Below are 24,613 nucleotides of genomic sequence, written 5' to 3' on the forward strand. Positions count from 1 at the left end.
CGAATTTATGTATTTCATAAAATCCAATACGTACCATTAATTAAACATTGTGCAATATACACACGACATTATAGATACATCACACACAGTAAAGACATTGTCTTTTTCTTTCGTAATATAACAGAAAAGTATATCTAGGATAGGACTTGGTAGGAGTCTGTGTTACGGCTCCTAAAGCGACCAATCAGATACGCTATCAATACAATAACAACAAGGCCAGCTAGAGCACAGCCAACTGCAATCGGTACAACTTTATCATCACTCTTGCTCCCTGTAGAACACTGCTGACCTATAGAATGTATACATGTAAAGGATTAATGTTCTAAGTGAACACCAGCATACCTGATGTGAACCCAGATGTGGTAAAGTTGAATACTTGAAGTTGTAGTTCTTGAAACATAACAGTGGCAGTTCCCGTACTTACTTCACTGGTCAAGACGGAATTGACTTTACGAGTAGTACACTTGTATGACTTGCCCCAACGAACATTACGGATAATCGTAACAGTGCCATTGAGAGTGTCTCCATCATCTACATAAACTGCTATTACAGCGCAAAGCACATTTAGTCCAACTTACCTCTTGGGTAAATAAAAAGTGGGTTACTCATTGCATTCACGTACTGAAATGTTAGCGAGTCAAGACTCCAGGAGTCTGATCCATTCTAAACATTACACAAAACAATTTCATATGGTAGAACACAATACAGCAATACTCACAGCATGAAAATCCATTGTCAAAACAAAATCATCCAAGAATGTGATATCAATCGTTGCCATACTATTTTGGCAATTATCATCAGGAACTTCACTTGTAAAGTTCTCTGCTTTGACGGTAATGGTGTTATTAGTATTATTGTCCTAATGATGTAATGACAAAAATGGCCACGCTAAAGCAAATTCACATGCGACTCGCTTACCATCAAATATATGATTTGAACTTGCATCTTCAACTTGGCTTTAATGCAGGTATCGTTGTGATAAAACTCATCATTCTGACAATAGACAAAACCTTCGAAACCGATAATTTGGGTTACCAGCGAAACACTCAAATAACGTCACTCACCCAACAAGGCTAATAACAGTAGCGAAGTGGACACAAGGCGACTCATTTCTTCTCTTTTTCACACAACAATGTCGACCTGGACCTCTCACACACAGCACTGGGTCAATCACGTGGATAGTGACTCACGTGATAAAACCACCCATATAAGTTACGCATGCGTGGCTGTACCGGTAATGGCGGGAAATCAAAATCACGTATAGTTGAGTGGCCATATACATAAGATATATTACTGAACTGGATGCTTTTAGTCGTCTTTCTCATGCACAGCCATAATTTATCCTTCTATGCACTCCTCAGAGGGATTCCGACGGAACAAAGTTAAAATCACCCACATTAATACATGCACCCAGAAATTTGTAAAATTAGCAGTTCATAGATTGCCATGTATTCTATTTTTTAAAAATAACCAACAAATTACCGTATAGATCATACAGTGTGCATACATGCATGCTAATTGTATTTATAAACGTTCATATCCACTCTTCTTCTTCTTGTGTTGCTGTATTCGTCCTATAACGTATGCCACCACAACTGCTGTGACAAACACACCAAGAGCAATTCCAACAACTACTGGTACTATTGCTGGCGTCTTGTTTCCTTCACATGATACATCTATGAGACAAAACAACAGCATAGATCAATGACTAGATTGTATGGCAGAGAGTCTGGCAGATTGTCAACTAAACAGAATTTGAAATTTTTAAAAAAAACAACAAAAAACATAAAATAGTTTTCAACTAGTTAAATAGAAGGGCTGATCCTGAGATCCTATACACACAATGCATGGCAGATGGCTGACAATATTTGGGATACCAGGCTTAATGACCAGAACATGTCACACATGTGAAGTTACAATATACCAAGAAAGTTTTGTGGTAGGAGAATATGATTTTGCAGAACTAAAGACTTTGTTACATCTACAATCAACGATGTAGAGCTTCAGGAATTGAGGCAGGTATGAAGATGCAGAGGAATTAGGACATATTTTCAGAAAGTTGAATATTTCCTGCTCTTGATCATGCAATGCGATCATCAGGGTTGTACAGTAGAAACTCTTCCCAAACAAGAAAAGATTTTCAATGGTAAGTGTATTTTTAGGCAACACCCTCCCAACATTGGCTTTATATTCTAGACAAACTCCACGGCTTATGTCAAATAATTTTACAAACAAGTAGAAAGTTGAGTGGACAATTTAAAAAACTGTAGTCATTCACAGACACCAGTGTAATAACGTACAGTAAAATGTGGCATCACTCAACAGTCAGTTTTACTGGGCAGCTTGTCTAATTTAACTGAGGATGGCCAACAGTTACCCATTATGTTGAGAATGTTCTATGATTGTCAGCCAAGGTTCACCCTACACAGCATACAAAATTTACAACTCCACCAACTCCCGACCAGGTGCCTTTAAACAACTGCGTAATTTCTCACAACAAGGTGACTTCGCAGCTTTTCAATGTATGACCTACTCACCTGAGCCAAATCTATCATTTCCAGAAAACAAAAAGGCTTGCAACTGCAACACCGTCATTGTAAGGTTTGCTGTACTCTTTGAGTGCTTTTTTGATTTGAAATGATAGTACTTCTTTTCGTCACATTTGAATGATCGTGACAATGCTATACTATCATCAGTAAACTCTTCATTGTTAAACAGGGTGACATTTGCTATAACACAACAATCTTTAACAACAAATCAACTATGAATTAGTTTGCTCACATTCAGCTGGACTATCAAAGTCTGGATTACAGCTGGTATTGTAGTGAAACTGAAGTTGATCTATGTCCCACCCCTGACTACCCTTGGTGAAATCCTGTAAACAAGCAGAGAATGTATACATAAACAACACAACACTTTCACTCTTACAGCAGAGAACAATATTGCTAGTGAATAACATGGTGAATCTGTTGGCCAGCCAATTGTGATATTTGAGTGTCTTGAGCTTCCTTTCATGATACAATAATGATTAGTAACGGTAAAATTGTCTGCTTTCATTAACGGTAAGGAAATGTCCATTGGCTTTCCTGCAGTCTACATACAAAGAATCAAGACATGCCTCAAATAAAATCACCCACTTACAGTAAGATAATGAATGGTTGTAGAGTTCAGCTTCATTTTGACACGGATGCAAGGGGTACTAGTACCATTATAATAGACTGTCTGATCAAATGTAGTAGTGCTGTTTCTGTGTGGAGGTGGTGGTGTCGGCTTATGGGCGCAATCAGTGACTGCACATGAACACTAAACAAAGTGCACCAACTGATAACAATTACCTGCTCCCAAGTTATCCAAGAAGGAAAACACTTGTATCTGTAAATCCTTCAATTTCAGATCCACCTTGTTATCACTTATCTCACTGTCCAATGTAAAGGTGACGCCATTAGCACACTTGTAAGAGTTTCCCCATTTGATTTTATTAATACTTGTTTCATTTGTCTCCAAGTATTCTTCAGTCACTTTATAGAAAATGGCACATTGAAGTGGGTTTATTAAAGTGGAGGCCACCTTACCTGCTGGGTCCTTGAAGGCTTGATTACCTTCAGTGTAATACTCAAACAATATTGAATGAAGGCTCCAAGACTCGTTCAAGTCCTAAACAGAGAACAATACACAACTGACATGTTACAAATATACACACTGCCCCAACCTTTGAGAGATGCTTATATATCAAGACCCCAAATTAGGCCACTACAATGAGATAACTTGTTTCTCAACTGCCCGCACCAAAATTGTTTGCCCATGCACACTCATTATTACACGAGATTGCAGCATAGCTTTTTAGAGTGTTGTGGTAGTGGGTTTATCACATAGAATAGCACTACTTCGAAAATTACAATTTTATTGAGATAGACACCATTCACTTTTTTTTTTTTTTACTTCTGTGTTGATTAGAGTGCTTTCTAGAGAATCAACAACCACCAAGGTATCAACAGTGAGTGCTACAGTGTGCATTAGACTATACATTAGCATTGGTACCATGACCTGCATGCCATATGTGCAGGGCCATCATATCTAAGAGTCATAGTAGCTTTAGTGTTGCTACTTCTGCTACAAGCTTGCACAGCCCCATACATCTTGCAATTTATAGCTATGGCTTGTACAATGATGAGATAACCTAGTCTCGCGTGGCCAGACCATTTCCGCACAGCCGCTTATCGACTGGAGATTATAAGCGGCGCGCTACAAGGGTCTGGAGTAGTTCGTGAACGTTAAAACTTTCAACACGTTATTGGTGACGATTGGTTGACTGAGTAACACCTAAGATACAAAGGGATAAAATGCAACGGATCTTCCTTCGAATCTTTAGTCTGTTCTGATTGGCAAATCCATTCAATATCTCCCGCCTACTTTTCCTGAAAGCAAGATGAATGAGCTTATTTGTCTATATTCAACCGTATACATGTTGAAGATTCTCATGGTAGGGAGAAGGCAAAACCCACATGGATCTGTAGTCGTCTTTCCCAGAAGTCTTATTATTATTATTGATTGTTGTGCAGACCTCAAAAGAGTATGGTGCACAAAAAAGGGTACAATTGCTACTGTCAATTACAAAAGAAAAACAAACTTATATAATCTTCTTCAGTAATTACACTATTTTGGCGATTAAAAGATCGCGTGAGCCAATTAACACTCACTAACCACTGGTGAGAGCAGTGTTTTTTAAAATCACGAACTAGTCCAGACCCTTGTAGCACACCGCTTATAATCTCCAATCGATAAGCGGCTGCGCAGAAAGGGTCTGGCCACGCGAGACTAGAGATAACCCACCGCATGTGTTACTCTATGAGAAGTTGATGAGAAACAAGTTCATCTCATTGTAGTGGCCTTACTCACTACAGTAAAATCAAAGACCTTCCTTCCTTTCCCAACTACTCACTGCAGTGAAGTCCAGTGTCACTGTGTAGAAGTCATTCATCCAAGTGAAGTCCAGGGTCGCTGTTTCTTCATCACACGTGGAAATTACGTCACTACTGAAATTTTGTCCCATGACCGCTACCGTCTGGGTACTACCGTTTTTCTAAAGGATTTTTTTTAATGCACACCCTCTACACAATGCAGCACACTCGCTTACCGTTTTATACATGATATCTGCTTCTATCATAAAAGACACTTTAATACATTCATCGCTGTATTCGAACTGTTCTTGGCAAGTAACAAAACCTTCGAATGAATAGATACAAACGCACAATGACAAAACATCGCTATGATTCAAACAACGCACAACGTTTGTAGCTTACCAAGTAACGAAAACAAAACTAGGAAGATAGATCTATTCATTGTCACGGAACAAAGTCTGTCACGTGTTACAATCACGTGCATAATTATATTTAAAACGCGCTCTGAAAATTAACCGTAGTATTACTTGATTTACTACAGAAACTTTTGACACTTAAACAAGCACAAATTTAAAAAAAAAGATTATTTTTACACTAAGATACAAAAGATCGTTTCTTCTCAGCTTGATGTTTCACTATTCTTCCAACAATGTATAGTGTTGATATAGAGACAAGCATCACAGTCAGTAGAGTGCCAATAATGATGGGAATTACTTTCGAGTCACTAATATCATCAACACATCGCATATCGGCTACAGCAAAAGTACTCATACAATTACCTCCTCTCAATACACATCAGATGTTCTTACCGGATCCAAAGGTTCCGTTATTGTCAGTAAACCTAAACACTTGTATCCGTGTTTGCCTGGTCTGCAGTCTGGCCGTATTGTTAGATGATTCATTACTAGACACAAAAACACGAGTGATGTTTGAGTCACATTGGTAGGACTTTGTAGCCCCAATAGTGTCAGCAACTATGCGATGCCTATTTTGTAGCACAATTTCATCTGTAAATAGCAGCAGTTAAACATTAACAAACATCATTATATATAACCCACCATCTTCAGGATCTACAAAGGCTGGGTTATCGGTGGTAATGATGTGGAACAGTACTCGTGTGAAGTCCCACCTTCCTTCTCTAAAATCCTATGAGTGCAATTATGCAATAATTTACTACAAGGGGTAGTCACTTCCATACTGCCAATTGATGCGCTCGTGACCGGGATCAAAAAGTTTGATCACCAAAATATTGCCTTGATCACTTGATTTCATCTTTCCAAGAGTCTTGATTCTTGGTAAAAGCTTAGTAAATCCTCGTGTTGCTCAAAGTTAGCTTTCCAAGGATGCTTGATCGCCACTTTTGCGGACGCCTTGATCGCTTGATTCACTGCGAAAATACCCCTTGATCACTTGATTAAATCTTGATCCCGGTCGCGAGCGCATCAATTGCTGGTATGGAGGTGACTACCCCTTGTACTAGTACACATATCCAACTCACTGCATGAAAGTAGTACGTTAGACTGTAAAACGGATCTTCACTTGGCCAACTAATTGTGGCAGTAGCGTTTCCCGAGTAGGTGTAATATTCACAAGAGGTGAAGGTGGTAGTGTAGTTTCCCCCAGCAATACTAACCGTATTTATACTGCCGTCCATCTGCAGGGAATAAGGAGTCTCTAGTACGGCATACAAGCTGATTACGTACCGCTTGGTAATCTACTTCAGCGGATATTGCCTGCTTTATGTGAATACATGGTGTAAGGACCTCGTGCCTATCCTCACCCACTACTAGAAAATCTAACCAATACACTAAACGTTTAAGCACAAACAATAATGATTAACTTACACGATTGCACTAGAAATACAAAGATTACCAACGCAATCTTCATTTTAATTTCACGTGACTGACTAAACAATAAATGAAATAATTAGAATACAACTACGACTTGTTGGGCAAAAGAATGGAACAACTCTCTGAAAGAATCACGTGTTACATATTTAGCTACTTGGACGTTGTGTCGTTAAGCAGATGTCGTCAAGTATGTAGAAACTGGCTCGAGCTACTTACAAAGGAGACTGAGCTATGGAAGGAACTCTATGAACGATCAGGAGATCAAACGCAAGAACTCAAACAAGTTTCTTGTTATTACAGAAAGCTAGTGGCACTGCAGTGTTCTTGGAACCCTAAAGATTGTTCTCCTAATATTACTATTGAAAACAAGGACACGTTTACAATGCAGAGAAACTGTAAAGCACAATCTACTGATGCGGTGCGCGCCAAGTCCGGATTTTCTCGTGGCAGACACTACTGGACTGTATGTTGGTTGGGACCTAACTACGGGTCCGCTGCTGTGGTAGGGGTAGCCACAAAAGAAGCACCTTTACATGGAGATGGTTACTTTGCATTACTAGGCAGCAACCAGCAGTCATGGGGCTGGAATGTACCCGGCACTGTGTTAACACATGATGGAGTAACAGTGGAGTACCCCTCCAATAAGGAACTACAAGTAATAGACTAAGACCACTCCAAATAAATTCTGTTTTTCCATTAACCACCCCCACACTTGTTTACTGTCAGACACCTCTGATTTTTCTTGTATCGTGGTCAGGTGTTCGTGATTGGGCCACTTATTGTTAATTTTAAGTCAATCAGGAACCAGCTCTGTTTGTTCACCTGACTGTTTTGTTAAAGTTGGCTGAATTCTCTATTAGAGTATTCAATCTGTTACTACCCTGCTATCATTAAAGCTACCTCCCCTGACATTGAGGTGAGTCTTCAGCCCATCTCTCTAGAGATCTGAAACATGAATTTAACAGTAAGTTACCTTATTCCTGGAGCTTACAAGATGAAAATTATTACTGCCTGCATGCAAAGTGGGGACCAGAAACAGGATTTTATTAGAGTGGTGTAACATGTTCCATTTGTTATTTTGTCACTTCTAGGCAGTCAAGTTGAAGGATACAATTGGAGTAATCCTGGATATGAATGATTGTACATTATCATTTGAAGTTAACGGTATTCCCTTGGGAATCGCATTTGATGATTTACCAAGAGTGGCCCTATACCCAGCAATATCAGTAGTGTATGGTGGATCTAAGGTGAAGTTGTTATATCATGGTAGCCCTCTGGATGGATAACAACATACAGTATTTTTTTTAAATTTGTCTAGAAAGAAATGATTTATATGAAAGTAAATTATTTTTTAACTAAGCATATAAATGGTAAAACAACACAACAAAATGTCAATAAATCCATTGTCACTAAAGATCAAACTACTTAGATATGGGTGTATAGTCGCGACGGCGCCGGTGGGTAGACCAATAACAGTATCCAACTATGGCTATTAATAATAGTAACCCCAAACCTCCACCAATGCCAGCACCAAGAGCAATGTACAGGGCAGCATCATCATCATCATCTGACCCACACTCTGGCCCTAGAAACAATAACAATATAAGCTGTGCAGTCTTTGAAACTTGTGTACCTGATGAAAAGTCTCCCGTTGAAGTAAAGTTGAAGACTTGTACATGAATGTATGGAAATGTCATCCTGGCATTACCCATACCCTCTAATTTATAACTGATGCCAGTGCTGCAACGATACGACCTGCCCCAACCAATCTTTTCAATGGCTTCACCAGTTCCTTCCATCGTATCACTATCATCTGTGAAGTCCCAGGTGGTAAAGGACATAACAAGCTTTGTATAACTTATTACTTACATAAAGGATCCGTAAAATGAGGATTGCCATTTGCATTCTGATACTCGAATGTTAGCTTAGTAAGATTCCATTGGTTCATCATTCCATTCTAAACATTAACAAATAGTATAAATAATTTCACAGGATATAGAAATACTTACAGCACCAAAGTCTAATGTGAGATAAAAGTCATCTGACCAAACAAGGTCTAATGATGCCGTTCTGCCATCACAACTATACATCACATCCGATGAATAGTTTAATCCAGGCACAGTAGTTATGGCAGTGTTACCATCAGTCTGTAATAACAAGTACACACATTGTAGCTAGTTACAATATAATGTTTCAACACTGCCTGCTTTATGTTCAGTCTTTCCCTCTCTTGTTACCAGGCCAATGTCTTGCTTTGTAACTTACTACTCGGTTCACATGTTATTGGGCTTGTTAATTACCTTGTATTGGAGCCTAATTCAATAATGTAAATAAGCAGCAGTTACTACAAGAGCGCGACAATCGCTAGAGACTAAAAAATGAACACCCAACTTTTTTTGACTACTAAATGGATAATGGTAATGACTTGAGTCTACCCACAGTTTGCAGAGAATCTGAAAACATGAATACAACAAATAGATGTGACACACCTTGTTGTACATTATTTCAACATGTAGTTCCAACATGATCTTGATACAATCTCCATCAGGATCAGTGTACTCAAAACGATGGTTTGGTTGGCAGTTGCTGAAACCTTCAAAGTAAAGGTCAAAGTAAAACAAGAAACAATGTGATCATTTAAAAACAGCTGTGAGGCTTGAGTTATATGCATCAACAAGGTCTTATTTCTGTATAGCTACTTTGCCATACAATCTTTGTATATCTACTGTAGCTGATAGCTACAGTAACTCAATGATTCTTCAGAACCGAGTAGCTATGGTATTTTAGATCTCGTTTCTGTTGTAGATTCTAGCTTTACCTGTTTGTTTTCCATAGACTGTAGGTGAGCAATTAGGGCCAGTTAAAAATATATTTTAAAATGTAGCTCTGGTATGTGGGAAGTAGTATGAAACCATACAAACCAATTTATAATTTTTAGAGCTAACACGGTATGCTCTCCACTCTACTTAAGTGGCCATCTCTAAAGAGCGAGAGATGTTTAATCTTCTAGCCGTAAGCTAAGCATGCAGCCACACCCTGGTCCCAATGCTCCCGCAGCTCCATCCATGGCTCCATGTGCGTGTGTGTACACGCGTGCACAGTAGGGGACTCTAACTGCAACACAACACTTCAGGCCCATACTTATAATCAAGGTTAACAATCAAAAACCGATTTTGTACTGGCTACTACAACGATTCAAGTGGTATTTGACAACCTCGATCGTGTATGATGCAACCATGCATTCAACAAGCAGCGGGGATCAGTACGCCACAGCCCGTAGTAGTTTCTCACCTAATAATGTTAGGAGTAAGAGGAAAGTAGCCTTAAGACGTATCATTTTCAGTATCCTTCTCTGACTCTTTCACTTCAATGAAGACCACTTCGGCACGTGACCAACCGCTGCCCCCTTTGTTTCGACCGCCCCTCCCAGTGGTCAACCTTATATCGTATGAGTTTATAGACGAATAGTCTATAATACACCGTCGCCCGGTTATGGACTATATGTCTATAAACGCAATTCGCTACATATAGACTATTACTCTATACCCTCGATATAGAGTATTTCTCCATACAAACTACGGGACCATGAGCGATGGCCGGTTTCACGTGACAGTGGTGTGCTTATTTTGGGGAACAGGTTAATTGGTCAGTTTGATTTGATTAAGCAGCTTCTTCCTTCGCCTCGCCTTTGACTCAGAAATGGATCAAAGCTTTGTTTCTCGGGTAATTTTAATTAGCTACTGTATATATGTATTGAAGGCTCTGGCAGCGCCCGCCCCTGTCGGGTGCTACCACGTGCTACCAGGATAGTCATTGTGTGCCTAGAGAGGGTACAGTCTCACCACGAGAACATTCAATACAGCTACTACCTAGATTTTATTGTCCATCAAAGTCATGGCCTAGAGAGAGCCTGTACGGTCTTACCACGAGAAATTCAGTTATGGTCTAGCGTTCTCTCCTTCAGTCTTGTATTGATATAGTGCTGCACACAAGCTCATAGTTAGCTAGTTTTATACAAAATCAACGGGTTCAGCAGCTATAGCTACCATATGGGTCAAAACTACACAGGGTATTTGACAGATACTTCGTGATTCCTGGGATACTATGAGAAATCTGTCAATTTATATCCTAGTTGGGTTACTCAGTCTACAGGCTATAGCTATACTCCAACTATGGATAACAGCAGCCCCGACCAGATCCAGATAGCAACAGATTTCTGTGCATTGGTCCGCACACATTGCATTGGAAAGAGCAAGGGGTAGCTAACGTCTTGGGACTCTCGTACACCTATCTGAGAAATCCAATTATAAATACATGAAATATTTATTGAAATAATACAGTTTGAAATACTTAAATATTGGGACTCTCATACACCTTGTTGGATTTTTGTGTGGGCGCTGGCTACATCTTGGGAAAGAGCAAGCCTGGTTTGCCATAATGAGGTTTGTACTTTGTCCTGGGGGCTTATAATGCCAGTGACACAATTAATTTCAAAATATTCTTTCCGTGAAGTAAAATATTAATGCATACTAAAAAAAACAATATAGCTAACTTAAACATGATTGTATCCACTTCATGATGTTTTTAACTCAAGACCATGCTCTAGATAGTACATTATATTGTCTGTAGTGAGGCCGGGTAAGCTCAGAGGATCCAGAGGTATGACACATGTTTCATTAATGTGGCTTTATGGCATTGTGGAGACCTTAAATACAATTTCCAGTGCTATTCTCTTCCATTATTTCTGTTTCATGAGGTATGTGCTATCTATCTACCCAACTCTACTGACAATTGACAATTATATTATAGCAAATATCTACATCATTGTAGATGTAACATGTATTGTCATTGTCTGCATCACACATTGTCTGCCTGTCCATTAAATCAATATAAACTTGAAATTCTGTGAAGACATTACAGTTTTTACTTATTGTATACTGCATGGTCATGTTCAGCATATAGCTACTGATTAGCAGGCTACTCATGTGAACTATGAATTCAAATCTGAATTATGAATTTCAAATCTAGGCATTGTTTGCCACAAATAACCTTCTGCTAACTGTAGTAGTTTTCTCAGTCACTCTAGCATTCCAGGTTGCGGTAAACAGCATTTTAATGGGAAAATGTCTGATAGCAATAATTTAACGTTCAACTTGTCATCAAGTGGGGTATTGTCATTGTCTATAGTTGCATGTGTACAAGGCTATATAGTTAACTACATATACTATGATGCGTGCATGTGTGTGTACGTGTGTGTATGTGTGTGTGTGTGTGTGCGCGTGTGTGTGTATGTGTGTGTGTGTGCAGTCTTAAAAGTTGTCAATGATATACTGTACCATACAGCCTAAGTCAGATATGAGCTATCCATCCTATATTTTTATCTTGGTAATCTTAGTGCTATCATACAAAATCATAATCAGTATACGACTGATCAGTTCTTTCTGCCAGCCGTAGCTAGCTACTTAATTGTACATATGTGTTAGGCCATACTTGCCTATTGTTGCTCGTACCCTGCTGACCCAATTTTGAAGAAAAGAAATTATATTTGTAATCACTGCAAAAAGATTTAGATACTCTAACAGAACAGTCAGATGGTACAATTTTTATCTCAAAAGTAAAGGAGTAGATCACTTAATACCAGCATTCCTCACCCCTGACTAAGAAAATCTACAATACGTCAGTGCCATGTATAGCTCTTCGAGCTATATATGTAACTACTAGCTATGTTTATAATCATTTATGATAGTTATGTGACTAGGGATTTGACAGGTCTGCATACAGTACAGTATAAATGTTTCTTCAATCTGACTTACTAATCTATTATTTTTGTAATAGATGTAGCTTGTAACCCAAAATTATAAAGAAGTTTTTTGCCTATCAACCAACCCATTTTGTTGCAAAATTGATCCGAACAACAACTTTTCAAATAGGTATGGCCTTAATTAGCTGGCCTATATATTAAGAATATACTACATTTATTAGATTTGCATTGCTGTTTCATGCTAGTTAATTATATTGTTGTACTTCTGCAGCATTACTGGGTGAGGAGTGTATAAGTGCTATAGAGTAAGCAGTGAACTCCAGCATACAGCAGCTTATTTTACTGCTCAGATTTATATAGCAGGCTGCAAGTTCCCTAAAAGCTTTATAGCCAGCAAAACTCAACAAAACCAACCATAACATGTGTAAAAGATCAGTCCATATTCATGTAATGAGGTGGTCAAATTATAGTACTCTGCATGTTTATTTTAAAGAGGTGGGTCCTTATACAGGTGGTCAGTACAAAACAATTATCATTATTATGTACAAGCTATGATTGGTATTTAACTATACGACAGGTTCATTGTTACATGTGGTCCTTAGAAACTGAGACCACCAAGTTGTACTCTAGCAAACCTTATGAAACCTTCAACCATTTCTGTTTTCTTTTTCTAAATAGAAGTTTAGGCACTAGGACTTTGTCCATATCCATATATGTGTGGCCAGCCACAAGTCATCTAATCTCTTTTTAAAGTCTGATATGGTGGGTGCTGAAACCACTTCAGTTGGTAAATAGTTCCACTGATTTCTCTGTAAAAAAACTGGCTTTCAATTGTAATCTGCACTGCTGTTTGTAGAGTTTCAGATGGTGACCCCTTTTGTGGGAGATGGGGTAAAGCATAAATTTGACCAGTCAATATCATGATAACCTTCTAGGAGTTCATATGTCTCTATGAGGTTGCCACATTGTCTTCGGCAATATAAAACGAATAAATTTTTAAGTTCCTTCAGTCTAAAAACTCATATAGCAGATCAGCTAAAACAGCTGCTAGGTTAGTTTACCATCTTTGTACTCTCTCCAGGGTATCAATGTCCTTAGCTAAGCATGGACACCAAAGTTGCACACAATACTCTAGGTGAGGTCTTACATAAGTCTTGTACAAAAAATAAATAGTTCTTTAGGGAGATCTTTACAAATGTCCTTTTGAGAATTTCCAGAATTTGTGTCACACAAGCAGCAGCTTTATCACAATGCATGCAAGCAAGGATAATGTAGTCCAAACACCCAAGTCTTTTTCAAAGTCAACTTAATTCAATTGCAGTAGCTAGGGACCTTGGGGTAGTAGAAGTTCCCATTGTGTAAATTGAACTTAAAGTTTTACCAATGTGCATAACTTTACATTTCTCAAGGTTGAAATCAAGTTGAGAAGCCCGCAGAATCTTGACCATCCTTGCATGTTGTCCAAGTCTTGCTTCATTTTAACTATGGCAACGCCTCTTGTGAAATGGTGTTGATATTCACTGGACTCTATGGACTACTGGACTGAAACACTAGCTAGGATCAATTCTTTAGAGGACTTTGTTAGGGACTTAGTTTAATGGAAGCTATACATTTCTTGATGTCAATTGGCAGTCTGCTGGTAGATCAGTTTATGATATGGAATTAATAGTTGGAGGTGGCTTTTAATACAGATGGTTTCTAAGATGAGCTCCACTGCTATGTAATTGCTCGTACAAAACACGTATATTATTATGTTGCATGAGTGCTTGTCAATGAGTGTACCATTAACTAGATTTCATTGCTCAAGTATCATTTTTAAAAACATTTTTGTGATCATCATATTTATTTAGCAAACTTGCGAATCAGTTGCAAAAGAGATTGAAGGAATATTAGTTAGCAAGTGTACAGGAAAGAAGCCCACAAAGGAACTTGTACTGAATGAACTGGAAAGTGCTGTAGAATCTCTTGCTTCCAATTCATGCAAGGCAAAGCGTCGTAAAAAGTTAAAACAGATTATTGAACGGCAATACAATTATGAAGGCCACAGGAAAGTCAGCAACAAGGCCTCGTCATAGAGATCGTCACAGCTCAGCCTCAAGAATGAATGTTGATCTTGATTCAAATACAGGTGACAGGCATGCAATGCATCATGATATGCCTATGTAAAGAGCTATGTACATTACTGGCAGACCTTTATCAAGAACTTGCATGATCAATCAAGACAACATGCAGTGATTTGTAAATAAAGCTGGCTGAGATACATTTGCATTTGTCTAGTTTTACATTTGCTAAACAAAATTCATGTGGTCAATTAACAATGTGAATTTCATGTATCAATGCATTCTCCATCTCCTCTAGTAAGGTATATGTGTGTACTATATACACCGTAATGTAGATGCCTGTTATCTTGATACTGTTAGTACATTTAACAAAGGGAGAATAGCACAGCCTTTCACAAATTAATAATCCCAACTTTTACATAAGAAGTAAGCTTGTGATTAATTATCATAAATTTTGGGCAGAAGCATACAAGTTCACAATTTACAATAATATAAATAGATTTGTTTTTGCAGATGAGGTACCTATATCTAATGATTCAGTAGATATGACATGGTCAAGTGCAGTGACAGATGAATTGGACCAGGAGTATGGTGACAATATTGAATCAGAGAGTGATCCTAAATGTGAACTACAATAGTCCCTTGCAATGCAGACATGTTTTTTTATTAATGCAGGTGAACTTGATGCATTGTGCATTGAAATTGAGCACAATCTAAAAGAATACCAAGCCAAGCAAAATGCAAGTGGATCTGCCTGGCGTCAACGCATAGAAAGAAGAGAGGAAGCATGGGAAGTCAATCGCAGAGCCATATTTGAGCATGTGGTGAGAAATGAGACTCTGCCAGAACAAAACGTAATGAGAAGCATGCATAATGTGCATGCATGTATATTAAGTGTTTCAATGATGTAGGACTGTTCTTTGTGTGGGAAAAGGGCTTTTATACGCTGTTCCAATTGTGGTTTTGCCGTGCTGTTGTGTGCAGCCTGTGATGATGTCATTCATAGCAGTCATCCACTACATGACAGAAATCTGGTGTGGATCGCACTTTGTACCAGTACCACCAACAACTAGTATTTGTGAAGAAAATCTAGAGTTTATCACCATAAGTAAGTATTTAAACTTGTGAATAATGTTTTGACACACAAGCAATTATGCATGGGTCTTTGGCTATCACCCTCATTAGATGTTTCTATATCTGTATGATAGGAAGATTCTGGCCATTAAAGCAGCCATGGAGGTGCCCCAGTTGTGAAAGTGTAGGAACCTACAAAAGAATTCCTATTAATCAAGATAGGTGCATTGTGATAACACCAGAAGGTAATGTGTGTAGTATGGATGAATTCTTTTTTTAGTTTTATGCAACGAGGGCTTAAACATTTCAGAATGTCTAGAAAGAATCTTACTAAAAGTTATATAATTTCTTCATTATTCTCCTAGGAATTTGACACCAAGTGTAACACATTTAGAATTCCATGGAATTCTATGCATAGAAGGAAAAAAATTGCCGAGTGAATATTTTAATTATTATTTTTCTGTAGCTATATTATTGCATACTCCTGTTTCATCAAAGTTAGTTAATTAAAAGTATTCTAAATGTATCTGAACTCATGCAGTTTTGAAATCCAAAATAGTGATAATTAAAAGCTAGTCAGAATCTGGTATCTTGTACAAAATTTGATTTGAAAATCTGAATCCTGCATAGGATTCTCAAGGATTCTCTGTGCTGTCAGACCCCTTTTTGTTCTTAAATTTAACAATCTGTGTATCAACTATATAACACATGTATGCCGTATGCATTAAATTAGGACTGAACATATAATTGTGAATATATCACCAATATATGTGACCGGATTTGCGAAAAGGTACCTTTTTCACACACAAAATTTGACCCTTTTTTGGACTTCAAAGCTTCATAACTTTTTGATCATTGCGTGCAATTGCTTGAAATTTTCAATGAATGTAGCCACACTATCTGGCTACATTTTGATACTACGTGCAAGTTAATTGATATAAGGAGTCAAGTGTTACATTATTTTGTTTGCTGGTATGTCAAATGTGTGGAAAAGGTACCTTTTCGCAAATCCGGTCACATATAATATTGCTCTATTCAAATAGTAAAACAGTGACTATATTGTATTCACTAGTAACATACAACTATTAACTTTACTGTAGTCAACTATTAACTTTACTGAGTACTACAATGTAAAAGTTGATTTATTGTATAGTCTTATTTACTATTTACTTAACAGGAAGATTTGACTTGGATGTCTGTACTCTGGCATGTGAACATTGTTCATTTGTGCTAGAGGATATGTTACCCGCCATCATAGATTCTGGCTTTTGGCCTGGGAATGTAGCCAGAAGACATCAATACTTATTTTCTAAGAAGGTGTTTGATTTGTTTGATCTTCTTCATAAAGTACTTCCTGGTACTTCTGTGAGTGGATTCCTTCACACTCTATAAGAGGTGTCAGCTCTTAATGGAAGGGTGCGTGTTGTTAACTGCACAATAATTTATCAATTGCATGTTCTTTGTGTTTTTCATAGCTCTCTCCCACACACACAAATCATTTATTATATATCTCTCCATAATACTGTGTGTTTGTGTGTGCGTGTGCATGCAGTGTGTGTGTGTGTGTGTGTGTGTGTGTGTGTGTGTGTGCAAGCGCACGCATCGCGTGTGTGTGAATGTACATATACACCACAGAGAATTGGTCCTCTGTGATGTAGCTAATGGCAGCAGCCCTGTCCCTAACTGTGTGGTGAAGACCATGGTACCCTAGAATTAGCTTTGGAACCCAAACAACAAGGCCATGCATATACACTTCATGCATTGCATACACTGGAGCATTGATAAGGATCAAGGAGAAGCTCAGGTCCCTGCTATTGTCTGTGGCCCATCCGTCCTCCATGAGGTCCGCCTAGCCTTGTAAATAGGTTAGTAAGCGGAATGCATCTCATGGTTGGGATGAGGCCAGGATAAAGAGAATCCTGGGACAGGCAGTCAAGAAGTGTGTATGTGTGTGTGTGCGCGTGTGCATGTGTGTGTGTGTGAATGTGTGTTTAATGTTATTTCTGTAAAATGTGCATGCATATGCAACATGAAATTATATAGCTACATGTGCATGCTTAAGTTGAAAAATCTAATTTACAGTAATTCCTTGCCAATCTATGTATAATTATTTTTTGTATAAAGAAAAGTTACCTTCCTATATATACTACTCTTTGTATACTCTATAATTTAGTACATGATATTTACAATAATTTATTTCAACATTAAAGACTTCACCCATTAATCAAGAAACCTTTATGAAAGGCTTTGAAGAGTTCAGATACTGCCGGATGGAGATTCAGCAGCTGCAGCACACCTCACCATTTGAATGTCCTGCTTGTCACAGAAAGCAACATTCAGCACATGTAGATAGCAACAAGAAGTTGTATAGATTTGACAAAGTTCCCAGGTATACTGTTTATCTACATATAAATGGGTGATGGTATGTGCAGCCTAAATGAACTCATAGAGGTATCCGAGACTCCTACTACAAAGGAACATTTTTTGTTAATAATGAAGAGGTTGATCATCATTTGGAATTAGTGAATTACCATGATGACACTGTAAGTAAACAACAATATGTTTTACTTTCCTTTAGATCAATTAGCTTGGCAATTAAATGTATCCATTGCAGTAAATAACTATTCTACATAAATAGTAACTTGTTATTGGCTCCCTGCTACACAGACTTTCAGTAGCCTTCTTGCGGGTCCCTATAGTGGATAGTGTTTAGTAATCGTTTTTACATATATAATTGAAAGGCACAAGAAAGCATGTAAAGGTTTACAATGGAGTATGTCAATCACTTTGGTGTTTACACACTTAACTATGTTTCACACGTAAGTACATAATGTGTCACTATTACACTTGATGGATGTTGTACAGCACAAACCCTATATATGCTATGATGATAATAACAACATATCTATTAGGTGGTACAGTAGTACTGCTTTAGGCTTTCCTCAAAGTTGAAGGAGTAACCAAAATGCTGTCATTGTGAATACACCTGTATTGCACATGACGAAAAGCATCTTTACAAAAGGTGTTAATGTACAGTGTATATAGCAACAAATCCTGTGTTGACTTACAGAAGGTTGAATAGTGAATTTTAAACCAAATCATCATAACCCAATTTTTGGCCTGCTTTCACATGAATCTGCTACCCCACCCACCTGCCTGCCTGACTGTAGCTTGTTGGCCTGAATGTATGCAGTCACTAGGGTATGGCCATCATTTCACATCACGAAAAAGTCATGTGCCTAAAGTACACGGTCATTTTCTTCACGCATGGAAACCACACCAAGGTATTAATTGTTTGTATTAAGACTTTCCTTAGTGGAGATGTCACTAAATAAATTTAAATGCTTAAGAAGAAGAAGTGGATATCTGTTTTAAATCAATCATAGCAACCTGTAGGAAATCATGCAATCAGAGTACAGCTACATGGCCCCTTATCAATAGCTAAAAGCTATTAGTTGTTGTATGCACCTGACACCTACACACAATTCTGAAACACGTACGTACTGTTCAGGCACTAAGGCAAATTAGGAACTTGATGATTAGCACAACACAGGAAGATGTTTCACAGTTGGAAGATTTGGGCATCCAAAGTTTCAATTTATATTATCAGGAGCTATTATCATGTGACATACAGTAGTTTCCATTTGCTTTCTTAGTTAACTCCATGCCTAGCTGGATAGAATGAAAATACCAGAGCAACTAGGCATTAGTAAGCACCAGTCTGTGAAGGTAGTGCCCTAATTAATGCTATGATCTTCCTCTCTCTCTCTCTCTCACACACACACACACACACACACAAACACACACACACACACACACATACACACACACACACACACACACACACACACACATACACACACACACAAATTAATTCAGTATTTTGATCTACATTTGCTATTTTGTAGCAACCAGGTATGTGCGGTACGAGTAGATGGAAGGCAGCCAAATCTACTTCAAAGACAATGAGGGGTTTGGATGAGACTGGAGTTGTTGTGGCTGGCTGTCGTCACATAATTGCCCAAAAAGCAGTCAACATGTTTCGTGGTGAAATGTACGTATGTGTGTTATTAACTTAATTGTAATCTTTATTTGATAAAGATATGGCTATACTCATTTTCTGCACATGAATTATCTCACTCATCGGAATCTGAGTTATCTAATTCATGATGTGATATGCAAATATTGGCCATGGACCAGCAGTGTCCACTATTCAGGCAACAGTAGTGGAAACGAAATGATTCCTTGCCTCCCTGTAATGCATGCAAAAGCTCACACTTGGCATTGTCAGGTAATAATTAGAGGTATAGCACACAGAATAATATGTTTAATTATGCTGTAAAGGTGCTATGGGGTGCTCGGTGGCAAGATGGAGCTGGCGCAGGATCTGGGGAGGATATGGAGCTGTTTTTCAGCTACATTTCAAGATGGAGTCCGTCAACTAAATACATGTTGGCTTATCGTATGTACTTGAAAAGCAATTTGTCTATTCACTTTCACTATACCTGCACTACAGGCAGAGAAGACTTTCTCACGGAAGCTGTGAGGTTTTGGAATCAACGAAAAATTGATTCTCTTCCTCAAACATTAATCCAGAGACTGAGAAAGGTGTAATCCTCTTTAAGTACACCAAAATACTTTATATACTTTTTTGTAGACAGATGAGAAGTTATTAACCCTGGAGGGAGAACTTAATACACTGCGGGTGACCTCAAGCATCAACACAACTGAAGACAGCCTACATTTATACAAAGCTAATATACAAGCAGTAGCAAGAGGTATATACTGTGTACATGTGTGTGTGTGTATATAATATTTTGTGAATTGTATAGTAGACACTATTTTGTGGTCTATTCACACAAACATGCTAATGATCTGATCCCTATGTGTTTCAGGTGAACTGAACAAGGAATTTTCAGAGAGAGATAACCGAGAGCAGTACTTCAAACTCTGGAAGCATATGGGTATAGCTACCTCTCTCACAGAATTTAGTGCTAGCAGTGATATTGTTGATAGTATAATACTAGGTATGCATGATGTGTGTATGTAATAGAATTTGTGATGATACAAGCATATGTCAGAAAAGACTTTAAAAATGTCAACACCTACTTTTGTACAATACATATACATTCAATTCTCTAGAATCTGCTCAGCTCTATAAGGAAGCAACATCTGTGGTTTCAAGATCACAGACTAACACTGTAAGACTTTGGGAACTGGAAGAGTTATTATTGATCGTAGATGATGCTTCAAGAGAGCAGTGTTTGCAAGAAGGGAAACAATTGGCAATTAAGACCTGCTTAGAGCACTTCCAAGCTGATATGGAAATGCTATTTTTAAGTATAAAAAAGAAACAAGTCAATGTACAAAATTTAGCAAGTGCGTAAACTTGGAATAATGCATTTGTGATTATGCTAGTGTAAATTATTGTAGCATCTAGTAAGCAAAGAGCACACCTGAGGCACAGTGTAGCAACAGAGAAGAATAGGCTGGCAACCTGTGTAGATAAATACAATCAACTTTGTGGTGCTGCAGTAGATGAATACCACACAACATCAGTGGAGAGTATCTTAGGTGGAGATTTTCCATGGTCACTGCTTACAGGTAAAGCTAGTAGAAAGTAAATTACCTAGCTTTATTATAATAGTGATGTTCACCTGACACATTGTCATCTAACATATTTGCATATACTAAATTGTTAGTAAACAAAGGGTATTTAACAACATAAAATTTTTGATAGAATGTACTGACTTGCCGTGTGTCAAGCATGGCGTGTTTGCTTATAAATCCATGAACATGCTATAGTATATACAGTGAAACCTCTATTAGTGCAGTACATAAGCCCTTAAAATTGACATAATCGTTCACTTTTTGATAAAAGCACCAATTTTTTTACAGAGTATATGGAGCATGCTCTAAGTGTTTTAAGAAGGGGAGGCACGTAAATAGTCCTCAGGAACACCCCTTTTTTGCACCCTGACAAGAAAACTATTTGTTACTATTAAAAGTCAATCATGTTTCTATCAAGTTAACTGCTGGGCCTAGTATCATAGTAGTACAAAGCATACAGCTGGAGCATAATAGCCTATTAGTAATCTTTAAAATACAAATAGTTTTCTTACCTAGGCAGTAAACAAATCACTAAAATTTCCATTTGCAGGGATTCTGTTAAAGTTTTGGACCATCAATGCTGACAATTGTGTAGTACTATGTACAAGGATCATCCTGATGTGTATCGTTTCTTTATTAAAGGGGTATAACAAAAGTTATTTAATGTTAAGTTTTAATAGATCACAGGTGGATATCTCAACAGAAAACCATGAACTACAGCAGTTCAGTTATCAAGCACAGAGCTTGAACAAAAGGTTCCTTGTCCTTATACTGGGCACCATATGAAAGATAATTAAATTTCTAGTTTAATGAAGGCAGTTGCAAGTTGTTTCAACATCTTGTTTTCAAGTTACAGCGCTTTCAATTCAGAGTAATATAGCATAAGCATAAGCAAGAAAAGCACAAGGATGTGTCATAAGGTACTTCTTAGTGCTCAAAATCTCACTTCATTGGAACCCAGCTCCTTTATGCTTATTTTGAGCATTATCACAGCACTAAGAAATACCTTAATACTCACCTGTGTGTTTTTCTTGCTTATGCTATATTACTCTGAATTGAAAGCGCTGTAACTTGAAAACAAGATGTTGAAACAACTTGCAACTGCCTTCATTAAACTAGAAATTTAATTATCTTTCATATGGTGCCCAGTATAAGGCCAATGGACCTTTTGTTCAAGCTCTGTGCTTGATAACTGAACTGCTGTAGTTCATGGTTTTCTGTTGAGATATCCACCTGTGACCTATTAAAACTTAGCATTAAATAACTTTTGTTATACCCCTTTAATAAAGAAACAATACACATCAGGATGATCCTTGTACATAGTACTACACAATTGTCAGCATTGATGGTCCAAAACTTTAACAGAATCCCTGCAAATGGAAATTTTAGTGATTTTGTTTACTGCCTAGGCGAGAAAACTATTTGTATTTTTATAGATTACTAATAGGCTATTATGTTCCAGCTGTATGCTTTGTACTACTATGATACTAGGCCCAGCAGTTAACTTGATAGAAACATGATTGATTTTTAATAGTAACAAATAGTTTTCTTGTCAGGGTGCAAAAAGGGGTGTTCCTGAGGACTTTTTACATGCCTCCCCTTCTTAAAACACTTAGTGCATGCTCCATATACTCTGTAAAAAATTGGTGCTTTTATCAAATAGTGAATGAATATTTGGCTTAGGCGCTGGACTGTATAATCTGACGTTCATTGGGATAAGAAAATTGTGTTGGATTAGCAAGGATGTCGAATTATTGAGGTACATAGTATTACCTAGAAAACGTCTTTTTGGTATACAAAACAATGTCTAATTATAGAGGTACTCTGGGTTACACAGGTGTCGGATTAGGGAGGTTTCATTGTTTAGTCATCCTGATACACTGAAGCCTCAACACTTCTGTAATCCAGAATACCTCTATAATCTGACATTGTTTTGTATACCAAAAAGACTTTTTGCATGTAATACAATAATCCAACATCCTTGCTAATCCAATACAATATTCTTATCCCAATGAACGTCACATTATGGGGGTTTCACTGTACTGAAAAATTTACCTACATATACTAACGCACAATATAATATGGTTAAATGTTATTTAATATGTTTACATCATAATTACAGGCAAAAGGCGGAGTATTGAACTACAACAGCAAATAGAAGCTGTGGAGTTATTCAACAATTTTAAGCGTCATAAAGAAGAAAGAATTCTACTCATACGAGAAATGAAGGATTGCCTTCATTATTATGACAAAGTGATATTGCCTGCAATTTCAGGTTAGCTATATGATTATTTGCTTTAATTTACTTTTATCCAAGAAAGTAGCTTTCAAGTACACTAAGTGTTTAAAACTTGCGTAAAAGACAAGGCTATTTTACACAAAATTTATTATAGGACATAAACAATATTGTTTATACAATGGATTTGGTATGCTATAAACAACCAACAGACAATGTGTTACATTGCATTTATGTATGTATGTTCAACATGCACATAAGTTACAATTACAACAGAATCTATAAGAGATGTTGAGGACAAGATGCAGCTGGTGATAAGAGACTCTGCAACTGATCAGGTCAGATATTAATTTTGTAGAGTTCATATCACACATATTGAAATGCTTAATTGTACAGATAAATCTACCTTGCAATTACAAGTATGCTTCTTATTCAATGGAGCGCATGTTTTTAGAGGGAAAATTGGCAACACTACTGAAAAGTAAAGCCAAGATAGTACACAAGCTGTGTACTATGGCAGAAGAATTTAGAACTCTAGAGGTGTTCAATGTTGTAGACGAGTGCCATATTACTGAACCTGATGAAAGTAGTGAAAGTGATATTGACTGATGGATGTATACAGCATTTTGCACCTTATCACACTGCAGCTATACTGTTCACTTGCATAATCATTGTCAGCTGATATTTTTTATTCATTCCTGTATTTACACGTAATTTTTGTCTTCATAATTGCACCTATACATCTGTCTGGACTATGTATATCAACCTGTAGTACATAATATTAATGAGAACTGCAGTACAGAGTAAAAGTATATATAGGAAAATGACAAAAAAGATGTGAAAAGTAAAAGGCAGTTGAACATTTGTAGTACATTAGGTGTATGAATAATATTGCATGGTAAAACAATACTGTCCCTGACTGTGTGGTCAAGGAGAAGTTGAGGTCTCTGCTATTATCTGTGGCTCATTCATCCTCCATGAGGTCCACCTAGCCTAAATAAAAGGCTTGTAAATAGTGTCCCTTGGCTAAGTAGATGGGTGTGTCTTATGGGGAAGGGGGGGTTGGGGCCTATACGAAGAGGATCCCCAGTCAAGGAGTGTGTGTGTGTGTGTGTGTGTGTGTG

The 24,613-nt window shown here is 37.6% G+C and overlaps 5 protein-coding genes across 10 annotated transcripts; 2 read left to right on the plus strand and 3 right to left on the minus strand.

The window, feature by feature from the left end:
• Nucleotides 1–22: 22 nt before the first annotated feature.
• On the minus strand, nucleotides 23–1,212 carry LOC136241084 (lysosome-associated membrane glycoprotein 1-like). Its single transcript, XM_066032262.1, has 6 exons — nucleotides 1,065–1,212; nucleotides 919–1,010; nucleotides 719–859; nucleotides 579–663; nucleotides 343–531; nucleotides 23–289 (listed from the first exon to the last, which is right to left on the minus strand). The coding sequence occupies exons 1-6, from the start codon at nucleotides 1,108–1,110 to the stop codon at nucleotides 135–137; spliced, it is 708 nt and encodes a 235-aa protein (XP_065888334.1). The 5' UTR covers nucleotides 1,111–1,212; the 3' UTR covers nucleotides 23–134.
• A 221-nt stretch (nucleotides 1,213–1,433) lies between these two features.
• Nucleotides 1,434–6,873, minus strand: LOC136240453 (lysosome-associated membrane glycoprotein 1-like). 2 transcript variants are annotated; one of them, XM_066031439.1, is made up of 15 exons: nucleotides 6,743–6,873; nucleotides 6,602–6,693; nucleotides 6,397–6,552; nucleotides 5,957–6,044; nucleotides 5,708–5,905; nucleotides 5,301–5,650; nucleotides 5,135–5,223; nucleotides 4,940–5,080; nucleotides 3,573–3,654; nucleotides 3,336–3,518; nucleotides 3,142–3,290; nucleotides 2,929–3,093; nucleotides 2,782–2,875; nucleotides 2,538–2,729; nucleotides 1,434–1,676 (listed from the first exon to the last, which is right to left on the minus strand). In XM_066031439.1, the coding sequence occupies exons 6-15, from the start codon at nucleotides 5,380–5,382 to the stop codon at nucleotides 1,525–1,527; spliced, it is 1,329 nt and encodes a 442-aa protein (XP_065887511.1). In that variant the 5' UTR covers nucleotides 5,383–5,650; nucleotides 5,708–5,905; nucleotides 5,957–6,044; nucleotides 6,397–6,552; nucleotides 6,602–6,693; nucleotides 6,743–6,873; the 3' UTR covers nucleotides 1,434–1,524. The 2 variants fall into 2 exon arrangements, with proteins under 2 accessions (XP_065887511.1, XP_065887512.1); XM_066031440.1 differs by having other exon boundaries at nucleotides 6,602–6,684; nucleotides 6,743–6,805.
• On the plus strand, nucleotides 6,816–8,561 carry LOC136240454 (F-box/SPRY domain-containing protein 1-like). Its single transcript, XM_066031441.1, has 2 exons — nucleotides 6,816–7,403; nucleotides 7,840–8,561. Exons 1-2 carry the CDS (start codon nucleotides 6,858–6,860, stop codon nucleotides 8,032–8,034), a joined length of 741 nt encoding a protein of 246 aa, XP_065887513.1. The 5' UTR covers nucleotides 6,816–6,857; the 3' UTR covers nucleotides 8,035–8,561.
• LOC136240455 (uncharacterized) lies at nucleotides 8,032–10,197 on the minus strand. The gene is made up of 6 exons (XM_066031442.1): nucleotides 10,040–10,197; nucleotides 9,238–9,341; nucleotides 8,758–8,895; nucleotides 8,618–8,705; nucleotides 8,382–8,561; nucleotides 8,032–8,333 (listed from the first exon to the last, which is right to left on the minus strand). Exons 1-6 carry the CDS (start codon nucleotides 10,083–10,085, stop codon nucleotides 8,170–8,172), a joined length of 720 nt encoding a protein of 239 aa, XP_065887514.1. The 5' UTR covers nucleotides 10,086–10,197; the 3' UTR covers nucleotides 8,032–8,169.
• A 131-nt stretch (nucleotides 10,198–10,328) lies between these two features.
• Nucleotides 10,329–24,293, plus strand: LOC136240452 (uncharacterized). 5 transcript variants are annotated; one of them, XM_066031435.1, is made up of 20 exons: nucleotides 10,329–10,471; nucleotides 14,360–14,637; nucleotides 15,083–15,193; nucleotides 15,245–15,423; nucleotides 15,481–15,677; nucleotides 15,778–15,888; nucleotides 16,821–17,059; nucleotides 17,854–18,032; nucleotides 18,093–18,186; nucleotides 19,552–19,697; nucleotides 19,745–19,934; nucleotides 19,988–20,105; nucleotides 20,160–20,251; nucleotides 20,301–20,421; nucleotides 20,539–20,670; nucleotides 20,786–21,022; nucleotides 21,077–21,247; nucleotides 23,376–23,528; nucleotides 23,766–23,827; nucleotides 23,886–24,293. In XM_066031435.1, exons 8-20 carry the CDS (start codon nucleotides 17,881–17,883, stop codon nucleotides 24,096–24,098), a joined length of 1,881 nt encoding a protein of 626 aa, XP_065887507.1. In that variant the 5' UTR covers nucleotides 10,329–10,471; nucleotides 14,360–14,637; nucleotides 15,083–15,193; nucleotides 15,245–15,423; nucleotides 15,481–15,677; nucleotides 15,778–15,888; nucleotides 16,821–17,059; nucleotides 17,854–17,880; the 3' UTR covers nucleotides 24,099–24,293. The 5 variants fall into 5 exon arrangements, with proteins under 5 accessions (XP_065887507.1, XP_065887508.1, XP_065887506.1 ...); XM_066031436.1 differs by lacking the exon at nucleotides 10,329–10,471 and adding an exon at nucleotides 14,699–14,871 and having other exon boundaries at nucleotides 14,170–14,637; XM_066031434.1 differs by lacking the exon at nucleotides 10,329–10,471 and having other exon boundaries at nucleotides 14,170–14,637.
• Nucleotides 24,294–24,613: the final 320 nt, after the last annotated feature.

This window comes from Dysidea avara, chromosome 12, assembly GCF_963678975.1.
Source record: "Dysidea avara chromosome 12, odDysAvar1.4, whole genome shotgun sequence".
Taxonomy (NCBI): Eukaryota; Metazoa; Porifera; class Demospongiae; order Dictyoceratida; family Dysideidae; genus Dysidea; species Dysidea avara.